General features: G+C 47.5%; 1 protein-coding gene across 2 annotated transcripts in view; it reads right to left on the minus strand.

Annotated features, from left to right (window-relative positions):
* CLMP (CXADR like membrane protein) overlaps window positions 1–10,142 on the minus strand; it is a 126,850-nt gene extending 116,708 nt beyond the window's left edge. For both annotated transcript variants that reach the window (XM_024255037.3, XM_009247183.4), the window contains exon 1: window positions 9,754–10,142. In XM_024255037.3, coding sequence (XP_024110805.1) covers window positions 9,754–9,781 — 28 coding nt within the window. In that variant the 5' untranslated portion in view covers window positions 9,782–10,142. The remainder of the gene's footprint in view (window positions 1–9,753) is intronic.
* Between the last annotated feature and the right edge of the window lie 6,480 nt (window positions 10,143–16,622).

Below are 16,622 nucleotides of genomic sequence, written 5' to 3' on the forward strand. Positions count from 1 at the left end.
TCAAGAACAGGGTGGGGGACCAGGGGACAAAGCACCACTATTAGCTTAGGCTGAGGAGAGCAAAGGCTTTCAGGAGTGGGTGCCTGGCAGAGGTTGTGGAGTGAGAATCTGGGAGAGTGGGGGAGGGAGAGAGAGAGGAAAAGGGGCAATACAGGAAAGATGAGCTTGACGGAGTTCACGGTGATCTTTGTTCTCTGTCTGTCTTGTTAAGTGCCAGATCTGAGAGCAGGCCAATTTGGCACCAGAGGACAGAGAGCGAGAGAGCAGGAGGAAGGTCAGGCTGAGGCAGCAGCATGTGGGGACGGTCACCTGTATTCCTCAGGGCTTGGGAAGCTGCAGGGCTCCGGGAACAGGGTGTGAGAGGCAGTGGAGCAGAGAAGGAGGCTGCGGAGAGGTGGCCTCGTTTCCGGCCTCCCCTCCCCGGGGATGGAGCGGAGGCAAGGTGGGAGCCGGCTGCCCTTCGCTATTGGTGGGAGTGGAGTGGGGTAGAGCTCCCCCAGGGGAAGGCAGATGGGGACCAGGCCTCCGCTGAAAACCCGGACTCTGCCTGCCTGGCCCAGGACTTCATTCAGAGTGGGAATTCTAGGCTCGCAGGAATCTGGGACACCAGTTTAGCCCTCTTTAATGAGGAGAAAAATCGCACTTTGCTGTTCAGGTCAGTTTCTTCCCACCTTGAGGTTTTCCTTTCCTCCTATTTAAAAAGGAAACATAATTCAACACATCTTGAATTTTGGTGTGGGGCTCATTGGAGTCTAATTTTGATCAGGACAAATGACTGCCTGGAAACTGGGGATGAGGAACTTGAAGCTCCTTGTTAGGCCAAGCCCCCACAGGCCAGGCCTCCCAGTGGCCTCCTGTCTGTCTGTGTGTCACTGTACCTATTTGACCTGGTTGCCTCGTCATGCCTGCTTCCCAGATCAGTGCTGAAGAGGGCAAACTCTGCTCACGTCTGCTGTTTCGCTCTATTCAAGCTGTATAGCCTAGGATGGAATACCTTACCTCTTATGTCTCACTTTTGTATCCTGTAATATAGGGACAATAATACCAATCTCACAGATTGTTTAAGAATATAAGAAATCACTTGTCTGGAAGTCCCTAGCACAATGCCTAGTCCATAGTACTTGCTCAGTTAAACATTACTTAACACTGAAAGCAGAAACGAACCAACCAGTTATAAGCCCAGGCTGGGGCAGCCTAAGTTGGCACAGGCACTCGGGGGCATGAGTCAAGAGGGTAGAACCCAGGAAAAGAAGACTCACAGCTGTGATATGCCAAGCAGCATAGAAGGGCACCTCTTGCCTAGGGCTAAATAACACAAAAAGTTGCTCTCCCAGAGCAGCTGTGGAGAGTTGGGGCACAATCTGTGAGCCTTTTTTTTTTTTTTTTTTTGAGATGGTGTCTCACTCTGTCACCCAGAAGCTGGAGTGCAGTGGCATGATCTCAACTCACTGCTGCAACCTCCGCCTCCCAGGTTCGAATGATTCTCCTGCCTCAGGCTCCCGAGTAGCTGGGATTACAGGTGTGCGTCACCACGCCCAGCTCATTTTTATATTTTTGGTAGAGACAGGGTTTCACCATGTTGGCCAGGCTGGTCTCGAATTCCTGACCTCCAGTGATCCACCCGCCTCGGCCTCCCAAAGTGCTGGGATTACAGGCGTGAGCCAGAGCCTGGCCAGAATCTGTGAGCCTGTTGTGGACCTGGAGCAGGGCAATATTCCCTAAAGGACACTAGGGACTCGCCTATAGGGTGAGGAACCACAGTGGATGAAGCCCCAAATGCTGGTGCTGATGGCCTGGTGGTCGCTGACTTCAAGCAGACCCTCCAAATACCCATGAACTGACCCTCCCCCAGAAAGGAAACTCATGATAATAACAACAGACATTCATTTACTATTTATTACGTACCAAGCAGAGCGTTAAAACTCTTATGCATCACCTCATGTAATTTTCACAAAAAAACCTCTATGACATTGTTACTAGATGCAGTGGCTGATGAGAAACCTAAGGTTAGGGAGGTGAAGTAACTTGCCCAAGGTCACACAATTTTCAAGTAGACAAGCCTGGCTTCCAGCAGGGTCTGGGGACCCCAGGGGCCAATTCTTACAGCGGTTGCTCCACGCCTGGTCTACATGGAAGCATGTGCACCTTCCCTGCTGTTCCCTTGAAGAGTGATTGGAAATAATTGGAACTGTCATTGGAAGTAATGAGAAGTGACAGAGATTGGGTTAGAAGGCTTATTGCTTTAAGTCTGAACGATCCCCACAAACCCAAGCCTAAATTTAAACAATGAAGTCACAAAGCAATTTCCCTCTCAGGGATTTCATTTTTCCCTCTTTCCTCCCCCACCAAGAAAACAAGTATGACTATGTTGGGGCCGAGTCTCTGCTTCGTACAATGAATTTCTCCTGGAACATAAAAATTCCTCTTTGGCTTGATCCTATTCATTTTCCATGTGGAGTAATAAGATACAAACCTGGGGTGAGTAGATGGCCATTCTTAATTAAGAGATCCAAATTCACAGATACATTTTTTTTCTTTCTTTTTTTTAGAAAACATCCCATGAGGGATGAGGACTTAGAGGTAACTGTGTCACTGGCAGGTTGTGATGAAGAATGAGACCATAACCTTCAATAGGCAAGGACAGTGGGAGTCTCAATTTCTCCAGGAAGCTCCTGGCTGAATGCCAAGGATGCACTGATTAATTCTGCTCATTTCTGACGCTGATGGGTGATCCATCAACCCACCGACTGCTTATTTAGCGCGATCTCAATAATGAACAAGTGCTGTGAGGGGCACAGGAGTATCAGACACAGTCCCTGAAGACCTGCATGAGAAGAAATACACAGCAGCCAGCACATAATGAAGCAGCTTCCTCTTTGGGAATGCTAGAATCCTTGGTACTTTCCTCCAAAATAGCCTCCTCATGTATCTGACATTCCTTGTTTGTGAATACATCTCTCCCACTGAGCTGAATTCTTAGAAGGTAGAAAGGGTATCTTTTGTATGATCGGGGTCTCAGAGCCCAGCAAGGGGCCCGAACTCTGGCAGGCGCACCCGCTCTGTAATTGTTTTGTGTGAGACAGCATGTGCCTGAAGTAGGAAATGTTACAGCTTGGATGTAAGCCCTAAAGAAGATCTCAAAAGGGACATCAGTGAGCTGCTCCCACCATCCGTGAAATAGAACGTGCTCAGAGGCTGCTCTGTAAACACCGGGAGGTCAGCTTAGCTTAGCTTTTTCATCCTCTACAGTCTCTGTGCCTTCCTCCTCCTCTTCCTCCTCTTCTTCCTCCTCTTCCTCCTCCTCTCCTTTGTTCTCCTCTGCCACCGTTGGTGACCTGAACTTTCCACATCCCCCTTGCTGCTCCTCTTTACAAAAACCCCCAATATTCCACACCCACTGAGGGACTATTCTGAAGATAGTTGCCCATTTTCTCTTCTCAGTATGGGCACAAAGGAAACAGCTTTCTCCCCTGCCTGCTCTTGAAACAAAGCAGCATTCAGTCTTATCACTGCCAGGCTTTGGCTGAGGCTCCACACACAGTGACCCAACTGACTGCTGCTAACAAAATAAAGGTTTCATTTCGGCATTCTTCCCCATTATGGTCTGTATGGTGCCAAAGGAAATAAACTTTTATTTTTCCAGTATCCAGACATTCAGATAACCAGAACTTGAAGGGGAGGAAGCTATGGTTTGCATTTTTCTTTAGGAAACAAGTAAGTCAGAACTGCTGAAAACAGGACTTTAAGTAGAAAAAGCAACATATGAGGTGAGTCATACCCAATCCATAAACCTCATCATCCACAGTCTCAGGATAGTGCTAGCAAGGGAAGCTCATGCATCTGACCCCAAAGCATCTGACCTCTTGGACACTTAGAAGGGTCTTCTGATGTATTAGAAGGAACACTAGTAATCCATACACGATGTATGTAGAAGTAGTTCTCAGTTATAAACAATAGTCATCCAAACACATTTCTTAACCATTGGAATGGAGTGGGGGAAGGGGATGGGTAATAAACATTTGGCAGAACTTTCCACTTTGGGGTTTAAAGATGAAGCCTCTGCTTCAGCCTGATCCACCCTTCTTAGTAACACAGAGCCTTGATTTCAGAATAACCATGTGTCTCCTGGTAAGTGGAAAACACACAGTTTTTGGAATCCAAAGTCCTGGGTTGGTGTCCTAGCTCAGCTGTTTATTCACAGTGTATTCTAGAGAAAGAAGCTCACTTTACTTCTCTGAGCCTCCATTTACGTATCTGTGAAATGGAGTAATAATAATACTCTCAAAGAGTGATTTGAGGTGAGATAAGGTATGTTAATATACCTCGTAAACTACTAAACCTTGTACAAATGTTAGAAATTGATTATACTGTCATAATATTCCTGCCCATATAATCCCCTCTCAGAGTACTACAAGTGGGCTGGTAATATACATTTCATATTTCAAATCCAACCCCAAGTTCAAATCTAGGCAAGGAATCCATTAAGCTGTACATTTACTAGGTATGCTTTATATGCACATTATGCCTTAATTTTAAAAGTAGAAGAAAATGGCCAGGCGCAGTGGATCATGCCTGTAATCCCAGCACTTTGGGAGGCTGATGATCACTTGAGGTCAGGAATTCGAGACCAGCCAGGCCAACATGGTGAAACCCCATCTCTATTAAAAATACAAAAAATTAGCTGGGCGTGGTGGTGGGCGCCTGTAATCCCAGCTACTCAGGAGGCTGAGGCAGGAGAATCGCTTGAACTTGGAAGGCGGGGGTTGCAGTGAATGGAGATTGTGCCACTGCACTCTAGCCTAGGTGACAGAGCAAGACTCTGTCTCAAAAAAAAAAAAAAAAAAGCTTCTGCTTACAAATAGTTTTATACCGTAGCCCCTCTGCACTGAAGTCTATCCTAGGTGCCCATGCTTGAGGCTGTTCTGTAGGTAACCCTGCTTAAGATGAGGTCCTTTTGGTGAGTATTTCAGTTACTGAACTTCCTGGGTGGGGGGATCGGGCCATCACCCTGAACCTGAGTGGTGCTCCATGGCTAACAGTGCCGCAGGGCAGTTCCAGGATGGAGATTACTACTGTTCTCTTCCAATTAGTTCGTCGACCCTTCTTGGTTTATCATCATGTGCTACCAATTGCCATGAGTGAACAGTGCCTGAAAAAATCAATAAGCATGGTAACACCCATCTGTTCCTGATCACAACCACATCTGGACCAGCCAGAAAATTCTCAGAATTAAAAAAAAAACTCAGAGAATGTTATTGGTATAAGGAAACTTAGAGATAACCTTAATCTCATATTTTCATTTTACAAAGGAGAAAACTAAGGCTCAGAGTGGTATGATTTTCCTAGGCTCACCCAGAAAAATGATTAAGGAGCTAAAGCTATTGATTTCCAGTCCTGTTCCTTGTACACATACACCCACATCTTTGGGACTTTGAGTATTAATTCCTTTCTCCTGAATACACCAGACATACATGACACTGCGGAGTTCCTAGGACTTCCAGTTATGTTGGCAAAATTGAAATGTTATGATGCCTGCCTGATTTTTCAGGCAATTTCTCATATAATAAAAACCAATGCCAATTATTCAGCATTTAGCTCACTTAACTGAAGCATCACAAGAGCAGCTGTGATCTTGAAGCTTAAGTACATGAGCTGAAAAGGAAGGAGAGACATTTTTCTATTTCAAAAATGTGTAATAGGATCATGGAATTCGGGTTCCAGTCTTGGCCCTTCTACTAAGCTAGCTGTATAACCTTAGCCAAACCTCTCTGAACTTTGGTTTCTTCTTCATCCTAAAAGAAGGCATAGGTTTAGATCAAAGATTAACTTGGGTTCCAAGGAAAAGTATCAGGAGGTCTCAATGAGGTCTTATATATTATTGGCAAATCTGATGTATACATGTCTTTTTCTAAGAAGTGGTTTTGTGATTTTCTAAGAAGTGGTTTTGTGATTTTCATCAGATTCTACAAAAGGTCTGGGACTCAAAATTTTAAGAACCATTGATTTAAACAGTCTCTTAGTTTTCCTCCAGTTCTGGCAATCTTTGACTCTACCTTTAAAAAATATCCATCATCACTAGATACATTCATGAAATAATACTCATGTGTACCCTGCCCAGATGAGCACAAGACAAAAATAGGGTGTGACTAGATATATGCCTACAGGGAATATATCATTATTATGACCATCACCATTAAAGTGGGGACATAAGGGTAGGACATGGAATCCTCCTGAGGCCTGTCATTATCTTATAGACCAATGGACTATGCATTCTTGCCTTCTTCAAACACACTTTCTGCGAAACCAGGCTCCTTCCCCATCCTGGCAGAAGTTTCAACAGATAAGTCTATTTTTAATCCGGTACTAGCACACACGATATAACAAAATACATTTGTATGACAAATATATTATCTGGTCCCTATCCCTGTAATGTTCTTTGTAGAATTTTTTAAAAATAGGACTGGTTCTATTTGCATTAATAGACAAGGAAGCTCAAAGCAAGCTGAATTAAAACTGGGCTCCTTGCTATTGGGTTATCCCACAGTCAAAGGTTAGTGATCTTTCAAATTTTTCACCTCTCTTGAATTTAAACATTTCAAATATTTCAAAAACCCAGTTATCTCTTAACAAATAGTTCACAAGTGTTTATGCAAGTTACTGAACGTGGTTCAGAGGTGAATGAGACACTGTCCCTGCCTTCATGGAGCTTCCATTCTAATGGGGGTTAGATAAGCCTTTGGAACACCATAATACAAAGTAGCATTAGAGGAAGGCTATTGGGATTCAAAGGCCAAATAGACTACTCAAAAAAAAAAAAGTATATTCAGCTGGTGAAACCATGGACAGGTGTATGGAGGAAGTGGCATTTGAGGTGAGACTTGGGGAATGAACATGATTTTGATCTGCAGGGGCAGGAAATAAGGAGGCAGTTTTGGTGGGGGGATTATCATAAACAAAAGCATAGAATTAGAAAGAAGCATGGGACATGTTTTGGGCACATGAAGTAATTCAGGTTCCCTACCGAGTATCTGGGGGTGAGTAGAGGAAGAGCTAGAGCTGCGAATGACATTATATAAAGTCTTTGATGTCAGAATGAAGTGTTTATACTCAACACTAAAAGCAATGAGACTACTAAAGGTTTTTCGAAGAAGGGAGAAAAACCATAGAATTATAGAAATTTTGAATTGAACATTCCCCCACCCCTGTGCACAGACAAGGGAGTCAGAACAAGAACCGGAGAGGTTGCCAGACTCTTAAGTCCCAGCTTCGTGCATTCTACCAGCGGCCTCACAGGGTTACTCGGGTAGCAGTGTGCAGGATGGAGGAGAGAGGACAGGCAGGACAGGAATGTGGCAGCTACTATAGTCATCCAGGAGAGAAGTTAAGGCGGCACAATGAGGACCGGAACATTACGGGAGTGGGGCAGGATAGTGGGTCAGAAGAAGGGCTGAGCCGGAGCCCCTTCTCTCTTCTCCGTGAGGCTCAGAGCACTCCTTGTTCATTCACATCAGACAGGTGGGTTATTTGACCTCACTCATTGGCAGGTCCAGGAAACATGAAGTCAACTGTCCCACAGTTCAGACAATGAACACTCTTCACCCTCCCAGCCCCTGTTTGATACTGTGCAATCTTTAGAAAAAGACAGGCCAAAAACCATGCCAGCCATGATCAGAAGCAGCCCTGGAACTGCCCCTTTAAAGGACCAGTATGATGATTTCAGGATTCAGACAACTTGGTGTGTTTTCTTTCTGGCTTTGCTGAACAGTGTCTGAGCATTACATGGCTCCAAACCATTTCTTAAATAAGGACAGGTGCTCAAAAAGTGCGAATTTTTTTTCCCTTTCCCAGCCCTCTCTCCTATAGGTCACGCTGACATCTTACATTCCATGAAGAGGATGGTGAGATCGAACAGCCAGCCAGGTGTGGTAGAGGGTAAGCGCTTTGAGAATCTCTGCAGCCACAGGAGGCTGTAAAGCAATGCGCTTTAGCAAGCTTTCTCTGGAAGCAGGCAGCCTGCGCTCAAATTCCATCTCTCCTAATTATGAGTGTGTGGCCTTGAGCAAGTTACCTGGCCTTTTTACAGCTTGGTTTCTTCATCTGTAACATGAGGGTAGCCAACAAGGATGGCTGGGCAGCCAATAGGCTTGTTGTGAAGAACAAATGAATTACCAAGATGGTACATATAAAGTGTTCGTATAACAAGGACTATTAGCTGTTTTTAATAAGGGAGCTCTGAAGTTTCATTCTACTAAATATCTAGTGATTGGTAACCTAGTGGTAAGAGTCTAGTAAAGGGAATCAAGGTGCCATCCAGCTGCGCCAGATGTGCACAAGAAGAGTATTGCAATATTTGGTTAAGTCTAAAAGAGTTTAGAAAATAACCCCTCCCCACCTGCCTTACTTGAGCAATAGTTTGGCTCAGCCCACCTTTTCATTTCTCTAACTTGAGTGATTATCAGCCTGAGGCTGGCCGAGATGGGTATGCATATAGTCTAATTGGTTTGTAAAGTTTCAAAAAAGACAGAGAACTCTAACCACGTATTTCAGGGTTTGGTGGTTCTTCTAGACACCAGCCTCGTTCAAACCTCTGGTGTTGTAGGCTAGAAGGGACTTAGGAACCATCTAGTATTCTCTTTCCAGAGCTAAAGACGTGGAAGCCCTGGATAAGGAGTAAGTTGTCTGAGGCCACCCAGTTAGTCAGTTCAAAACCCGGACCAGTTTTCCTGTGGCCTGGTGTTCAGGGTAGTGCTCACTCTTGACCACTGGCTGGCTCTTTGATTTTCTCATCTCCAGCTAACTGTGGGGCCTGTCTGCAGTGGATCCCATGCTTCAGGGTGCATAGTATGACGTGCCCTTGGCTCTCCCTGCCTGCCTTTCCTGCCCTGGCCCCTCAGACATTCCCAGTCACTCCGGTGGGCTCCTACCACCCATATCCCTGATGTCCTCTCCTGCAAACCTGCCTCTGCCTAAGGGCCTCTGAGGCCCCAAGAGTCCTGCCTGGGGAATCCCAGGAAGGGACGTTCAGGAGGACTCTTCCCTTTGCTCTGGAGCCTGTTTCAGGAAAAAGTGGTGCTTGCTCTATTTCCCTCTGTTCTGGTTCCTCTGCTCCGTTTTTTCCAAGTCTTCTTCACTCTCTGTGCTCGGTCTCCCCTAGCCTTGCTCTTCTGTTTTACATTCCTGTTCTCTTTTTCTCTCTCCTTCCGAACCCTTCCCCTTTCCCCTTTTCCTTCCTTCCCTGTGTGACTTGGGGCATTTGCATCTTCCTGGTGCTCCTTGGGCCCTGCCCTTTTCCCCTCTCCCCTTTCCTCTCCAACACTGCCTATCCCCCACTCTGCTCACCCTTTAACACATCTGTTTCTAATCTGAGACTCGGAGGCGCCTGTTTGAAACAACAACAAAAAACCCCCACCCTCAGGAACCTGGCACAAAAATTCCTGGATAAACCTTCCCTCCACCAATCGGCTCCACTTTTCCCAGATACACCAGAAACTAAACACCGCCCTAAAGAGGACTCTGCACATCAAACGGTTCCCCAAGCCTGTTCAAGGGCCCAGATGTGCGAGACAATCTCGATGGCCGACTGGGCGGCTCTCCGTTGCCAGATGTGCTCCTCCGTGGCCAGGAGGCAGGGACGGAAAAGCCGGCTGACTCCAGGGGCTGCAGGGACACCCGGTCAGAACCGGCATCTTTCCCGGACGCAGGGCTGCGTTTGCCCACGGCCATCCAAACTCCCGCCCTCCCAGAGGCACTCACCTAGCAAGAGGAGAAGGAGGAGGGACATCCCGATCCCCGGACGCGGGCGCTTCCCCGCTCAGCTGCTGCCTGGCTCCAGGGCGGCCGGGCGCCTCCGACGGACCTCGGGCGAGCTGGGCGAGGCGCCTCGGGGTGCGCGCGAGGTGGCTGCAGCCATGTGCCGGGCGGGAGCCGGCCCCGCGCCCCGCGCCCCCGGGGGCAGATGGGCTCCCGGCGCTCGCCGCACCAGCTGGCGTCCGGACGGGAGCCGGGACCAGCGTCAGGGAGGGAAATGCGAGGCGGAAAGGCGCTACCGCTTCGTGGAACACTTTTCCCTGTTTGGAAAGAAAAAGCAGTGAAGAAAGAGAGAGGGAAAAAAAAATTCAGCTGGAACCACATGGTTGCCTCCTACCGCAGCCCCTCCCTCTCTCTCTCGCTGTTCCCTCCTTCCCTCCCTCCCTCCCGCGCAGCGTTTGGGGTTAGCGGTGGGGGCCGGTCGGGGAGAAGCGTGAGCTGGCCGGGCAGGGAGGGCCGGGGGAGACCTGGGGCCGTGCAGAGGCGGGTGGGTTGAGAGGCGCCGGGCGTAGGATTGATTCTTTGCAGGAGGCATTGGTGACACCTCGGCTGAGAGAGAGCCCGTGGACGAGGCCTTGTCCGTTCCTAGAGCTCTCCTCTCACTTTGTCCTTCTCTCCACTTCTCTCTAGCTTCTTTTTTACTGTCGTTTCTCTCTGCTTCCATGTCTCTCACAAATCTGGCATTTCCCTCTTCCATCTCTTCCTCTCCAGGCCTCCTTATTGGCATTCTTGCCTCTCCCTCCTCGTCTCCTCATGCCCTCTCCCCTCTGTCCTCTGCCTTCTTCTCGCCTCTCCTCTCCCTCCCCGTCTGGTTCTGTTAGTGTGAAGCCACCAGACTGACCAGGCCGACGGCGGGGCGCGGAGGTGGGCGCGAAGGCAGCCAGCGCCCGGCCGACCAGGGCTCTCCCCACCGACTGCCTGCTTTGGCACCCGGCGACCCCCCTTGGCCTGGCTTTCCTGGGGCCTTTCGCGTTCGCTCGCTTTCTACCGTCGATGTTTGCAGCAGCGCTCCCTCAGATCCCGAGCAGAGCTAAGCTAGCCAGCACCCAGGGGAAGGGGACCCACAGCCCCGTGGAAAGAGGTCTATCGAGATGCTTTGCAGCAAAGTGCTCTGCACGTGGCCCTGGCCAAAATGTGCACCACCCCCTTTCAGAAAGAACATAAGGCAAAGGGAGCAGAATCCCCCTGGTGCCAGGGCCTGCGCGCCCGGGCTCCAGGAACCCGGCCCAGGAGGCTCGCGGAGGGCAGGCTGGCGGCCGGACGGGGGCGGACGGTGGGTTCCGCGGAGCGGAGCAGCCCCGCCCCAGGGTCGGCCCCTGGGAGTCTGCCCTTCACTACCCTTCTGCTCAGCGGCAGCGGGAGGCAGCAAGACTAAGAAAGGGCAGTGAGGGTGGCGCTCAGACCTCAGCTGCCTGGACCTCCTGCCCTGACCTTGTGCCCAGGGCCTCTCAGAAACTCTGGTCCCAGTCTCTGAATGTCCCTGGAGGGCTTCTCCCTCAGCTGCCCAGAGGCATGATGACGCAATCGCTCACCTTCGGCCTCGCCAGAGCCCAAGTTGGGAGCTGGGGCCAGCGCTCTTAAGAAGAAAGATGAACCCCGCCAGGGCCGGTGGGCTGCCGAGTCACACATTTGCAATGAAATGCAAATGTGTAGTGAAAACCCGTCCCATTTCGCAGACTAGGAAAGCAAAGGCCTGGAGAGGTTATGGAAGTTTCACAATGTCACTCAGAGGACTTGCAAAAGCAGGGGCTGTTCCTAGGGCTCGCGAATCAGCTGGAGCATTGCTTTAGAATTGCAGCATTTCTCCACTCACTCCCTCACCCCTTCGATACCGATGTGTTAGGCATCCACACTATGCCAGGTGCTTTTTTAGGTGTGAGGACACAAAGTGAGTAGAACTTGGAAGTTGACATTTAAAAAAATCTGGGAGGAGTATGTCATGAACACCAACTATGGACCCAGAATCATATTATTGACCTTTTTATATCATTCTTATTATACTGCTAAGGGATAGTCATTGAAAAAAATCACCCTCCCTTAGCATGAATAGGAAGACAAGGAAACTGTAACTTAGAGAGGCCTAAATATCTTGCCCCAGATCACAAAATATTAAAATGCTTCTATTCCAATATTAATATTCTAATATTTAAAAATATTATTTTTTATATTGAGAAGTGTTTAAAAGGTCTCTGACTCCGAGGTAACTTTATTTTCCATTTTTATACTAATTATCTAATAGGGGAAATAGATACATTCACAACTATAATTTGTAAATGAATATGTTGAAAAAACCGTCTTTTTTCTTTTCTTTTTTTTTTTTTTTGAGACAGAGCCTCACTCTGTCACCCAGGTTCACTGCAACCTCTGCCTCCTGAGTGCAAGTGATCCTCCCACCTCATCCTTCCAAGTAGCTGAGACTACAGGCTCACACCATCATGCCCGGCTAATATTTGCATTTTTTGTAGAGATTGGGTTTCGCTGTGCTGCCCAGGCTGGTCTCAAACTCCTGGGCTCAAGCAGTTCACCTGACTCGGCCTCCCAAAGTGCTGGAATTACAGGCATGAGCCACCATCCCCAGCCAAAAACAGTAATTCTTAAAGGCTGGAGAAGGTGGCAGAAAAACTACATACAGAAGGTAACTTTTTTGTTGTTTCTGCTTTATAATTAAAAAAAAAAATTGACATTTTGGGCTTACAAAAAAGTTGAAAATAGTACAAAAATTATTCACCCAGATTCCCCCTTTTTATTTCTCTCTAGAGGTGGGGTTTTTGCACAAGTTTTAAAGCCCCACCTCCACCCCACCACTGCTGGTGGCCTTTCTTAAGAACTTAGTAATGCCAGTGCTGTTTATTGCTTGAGGGCTGGTGTGCGCATGAAGACAGATGTGTGTGGGTGTAGGCAGATATGTGTTTAAACCCAGTTGCTCAAGCCAAAGGTAACAGGCGCCTTTGGCTCTAGGTCATTAGTCACCAGCACAGGAAATGATTAGACTGAGATTGGGTCACAAGCACTGAATTTTCCCAGCCCCAAGTCTTGTAGCCAATATGGCACATATTTTTTGGAAGAGGATCTTTGAGTCCCTGAAGGTGTCTGTCTCTAAATCTGAAACCTCTTTTCTATTGGCATGGCTCTCTGGGCAGGAAGAGCAGAGAGAGTGCTTCTGGGATGGTTTGTAACTCACATCCCATCCCTACCAGTGCTGGGCCCCACTCTGGGCTGGGTGCGTCAGAGGATCCCAAGATTATGAGACAGTCCTTACCCTGAATGGACCTCAGTTCAGAGGGAGAAAAAACACCAATATGGGAAATGTTTCAACAACAATACAAGAAAGTTAGATAGTTAAATGCCACAGTAAATTATCCTGACAATAAAAAACAGTGGGAATTCCAAGAAAGGAAGGAGCACCTTAGGCTGGAGTAATTGCAGAGGAGAGCAATGATGGAACCAGCCTTGGGGGATGAACAGAATGTCATTAGAAGAGAGGAGCTGGGGAGGGCCACGAGTGGGGGCATTCCTAGACAAAGACATGGAGTTAGGAATAGCTTTGGCATATTGAGGGGCCTTGAATGAAATGAAATGCTTGAAATAAAAATTGTTGTTGAAGCAAAATGCCCTGGGGGGCAAAATTGTGACAAGTTCTGAATGTGAGGCAAAGGATTCTAGAACTTGTTCTGCAGTGTCTCTTCCAGGCTCTTTGAAATAAATTTAAGAAAAATCACCTTGATGAGAACCATATTTTAGGAAGTGGAAATTGGCAGCTTCTGCCTAGAGGTGACTCCAACAGTTGGCCAGGTGGAGAACTTTCGCGACCCTTTCGTATCTATCGAGCTGCCTTTGTCTCAATATTTTGTAGACTGATATACACATGCAGCTTCAAGACACTTCTCTTGTCCTTCCCAATTTCTGGGGAGCCAAAGAGTACCACCCTAAACCTCTCCTTTACAGGAATTCTAGAGCTATCAACGGGAGTGTATGATGCATTGGAAAAGAAACCTGAAGGACAGGAACTGTTTAGGACCTATTGCATTAAATAGGCAGATAAGATGAGGGTAGTGAAACAGTGTAGAAGACATTGGGAAGAAAGATTAGACAGGGTTAAGTACATAACAATCACTGTGGGTGAAAGGAGTGGAAGAGGCCAGGCGTGGTGGCTCATGCCTGTAATCCCAGCACTTTGGGAAGCCGAGGCAGGCGGATCACAAGGTCAGGAGATCGAGACCATCCTGGCGCTAACGCGGTGAAACCCCGTCTCTACTAAAAATACAAAAAATTAGCCGGGCATGGTGACGGGCGCCTGTGGTCCCAGCTATTCAGGAGGCTGAGGCAGGAGAATGGCGTGAACCCGGGAGGTGCAGCTTGCAGTGAGCCGAGATCGTGCCACTGCACTCCAACCTGGGCGACAGAGCAAGACTCCATCTAAAAAAAAAAAAAAAGAAAGGAGTGGAAGAGAAAAGAGGCACCAAATCTGAGTATAAATGACTGAATACATTGTTACATGTGCCAAGATTGATACCGACCATTTAGCTACCTCCTGGTATATTCCAGAGATTATAAGCATGATTAATAGGTATCACAATATCATACTACAGTGAAGAAACTAAGGTTAAGTTTTAGCAAGATTAAATAAATTGCATATCATCCCATGGTTAGTAAATGATTGAAGCAGGATATAAAGTCAGGAGATTCAAAGGTTTTACACCTCACTGTCTTTTGATAGTACTGCTGACAAACTAGGGAAGTTGGGTAAGTTAACTTGTCAGGAATGGAAGGATAAGTTACCCAATTACGTGGAGACACGGTAACTGAAGAGCTGATAAATCATCATCCATCCAGCCATCCCTCCATCCATCTTTCTATTCTTTCTTTCAATCAGTAATACAGCAAATCTTTGTTAAACACCTACTATATGCCAAACACTGGAAAATCAACAGTGAACAAAGGAAAAGTTGTCCTTGTCCTGCAGAAGCTTCTGGTGAGTTAAGGGAAATGAACAACCAATAAGCAATTAGAACGTGGAGTGAGAAATGCTCTGCTCGGGGAAGGGCAGAGTGCTATGGAGATCACAGCAGGACCTTACACCTAGTGTAGGAGATACCAAAAAGACATCCTGGGAGAAAAGTGCTGTGAACTGAGGGGGAGATGGAGACCTGTGCTCTTCTCTCATCTCATACCTGGGAACCATGGACTGTATCTTTTTTTTTTTTTTTGAGACAGGGTTTTGCTTTGTTGCCCAGGCTGGAGTGCAGTGGCACAATCTCGGCTCACTGCAACCTCTGCTTGCTGGGTTCAAGCAATTCTTGTGCCTCAGCTGCCTGAGCAGCTGGGATTACAGGCACCTGCCACCATGCCTGGCTGATTTTTTTGTATTTTAGTAGAGACGGGGTTTCACCATGTTGCCCAGGCTGGTCTTGAACTCCTGAGCTCAGGCAATCCGCCTGTCTCGGTCTCCCAAAGTGCTAGGATTACAGGCATGAGCCACTGTGCCTGGCCGTGGTCCGTGTCTTTTAATCTTTTTGAGGTCCAGAATCCACCTTTTGAGGTCCAGACCCATCCTTACAGATGATGATACAAGCTCATGAGGACACTTAGGAGAAGGCAGCTGTGGAATGATGGAAAGGGTTCCGGGTGAAAAGGCAGAAAGTCTGGGCTTCCAGTAGTTCTGAATAGGTCCCTTGACTTCACTGAGCCTTTCTTTCTTCTGAGCCCAATACCGGTGGGAGGAAGAAATGGAATTATAATATGATGGAGGCGCCTGCTGCAGTGTCTCGCACATAGGAGGTTCAGTAAATATTTGTTCCAACTAAAACTAAAGTTGAGTTCATAGGATTCCATTCCCTGCAGTAAAAGAGCCAATTTCTGTCTCATTTCCTTTTTTCTATTAAAACAAGGTTATCTTTATATATTCTTTCCTGTCCTGCAAGGACGCTTCTTGGCTTGGCTATTCAGTGTGTTATTTCTCTTATGGCTGGACAGTAAGAGGCCCCAGCTGGCTTTCAGGGTCTTGACTGGACAACATTTTTTAAGACTGTGACTGAGAACCCTGTGTGCTAATAGAGGATAAGGCACACGTTGTACAGTGACAGTCCCAAGCACTGATTTATGTGGTCAGCGGAGGAGGCAGGGGCTTTGTGGGGTTGATGTCTCCTGTAGGACGTTTGATGGTGAAGAAAAGATCTCAGCCTCCATCTTCCCGCCAGCACTCAGGATGCATAGACCCATCCCTCCAGCTCAGCAGGCCTTCCAGGAGGCCAGTGGAAGAGTAAAGAGTCAAGACAAAAAGCAGAGAAGGTGTCTATAGCTGCCGTGGAGCCTAAGGCTTTATAGTAGGATGGTGCTGTGTGTACCAGCTTCATGCCTGGCTTCAGCTAGGTCTGGGCTTTTCCAGGTTCTCCCACATGCTACTTTTAATTCCTGCTAAAGTTACACCGGCAGAGGTGGTTCTGGAGGAAGACAGGCTGATTTTGAATTCTGGCCACTCTCCTGACTGTGCCCAACTTGGGTGTATTTCTTAACCTCAGCCTACGTTATTTCATCTGTAAGATTTCTCATATGGTTGTTGAGAAGATAACAGGAGACTATATAAAGAAAACACCTAGTAATCTCAGCACTTTAGGAGGCCAAGGCGGGTGGATCACGAGGTCAGGAGATTGAGACCATCTTGGCGAACACGGTGAAACCCCGTCTCTACTAGAAATACAAAAAATTAGCCGGGGGTGTGTTGGCATGTGCCTGTAATCTCAGCTACTCAGGAGGCCAAGGCGGGAGACTCGCTTGAACTTGGGAGGCGGAGGTTGCAGTGAGCTGAGATTGCACCA

The sequence above is a fragment of the Pongo abelii genome, chromosome 9 (assembly GCF_028885655.2).
Source record: "Pongo abelii isolate AG06213 chromosome 9, NHGRI_mPonAbe1-v2.0_pri, whole genome shotgun sequence".
Lineage (NCBI taxonomy): Eukaryota > Metazoa > Chordata > Mammalia > Primates > Hominidae > Pongo > Pongo abelii.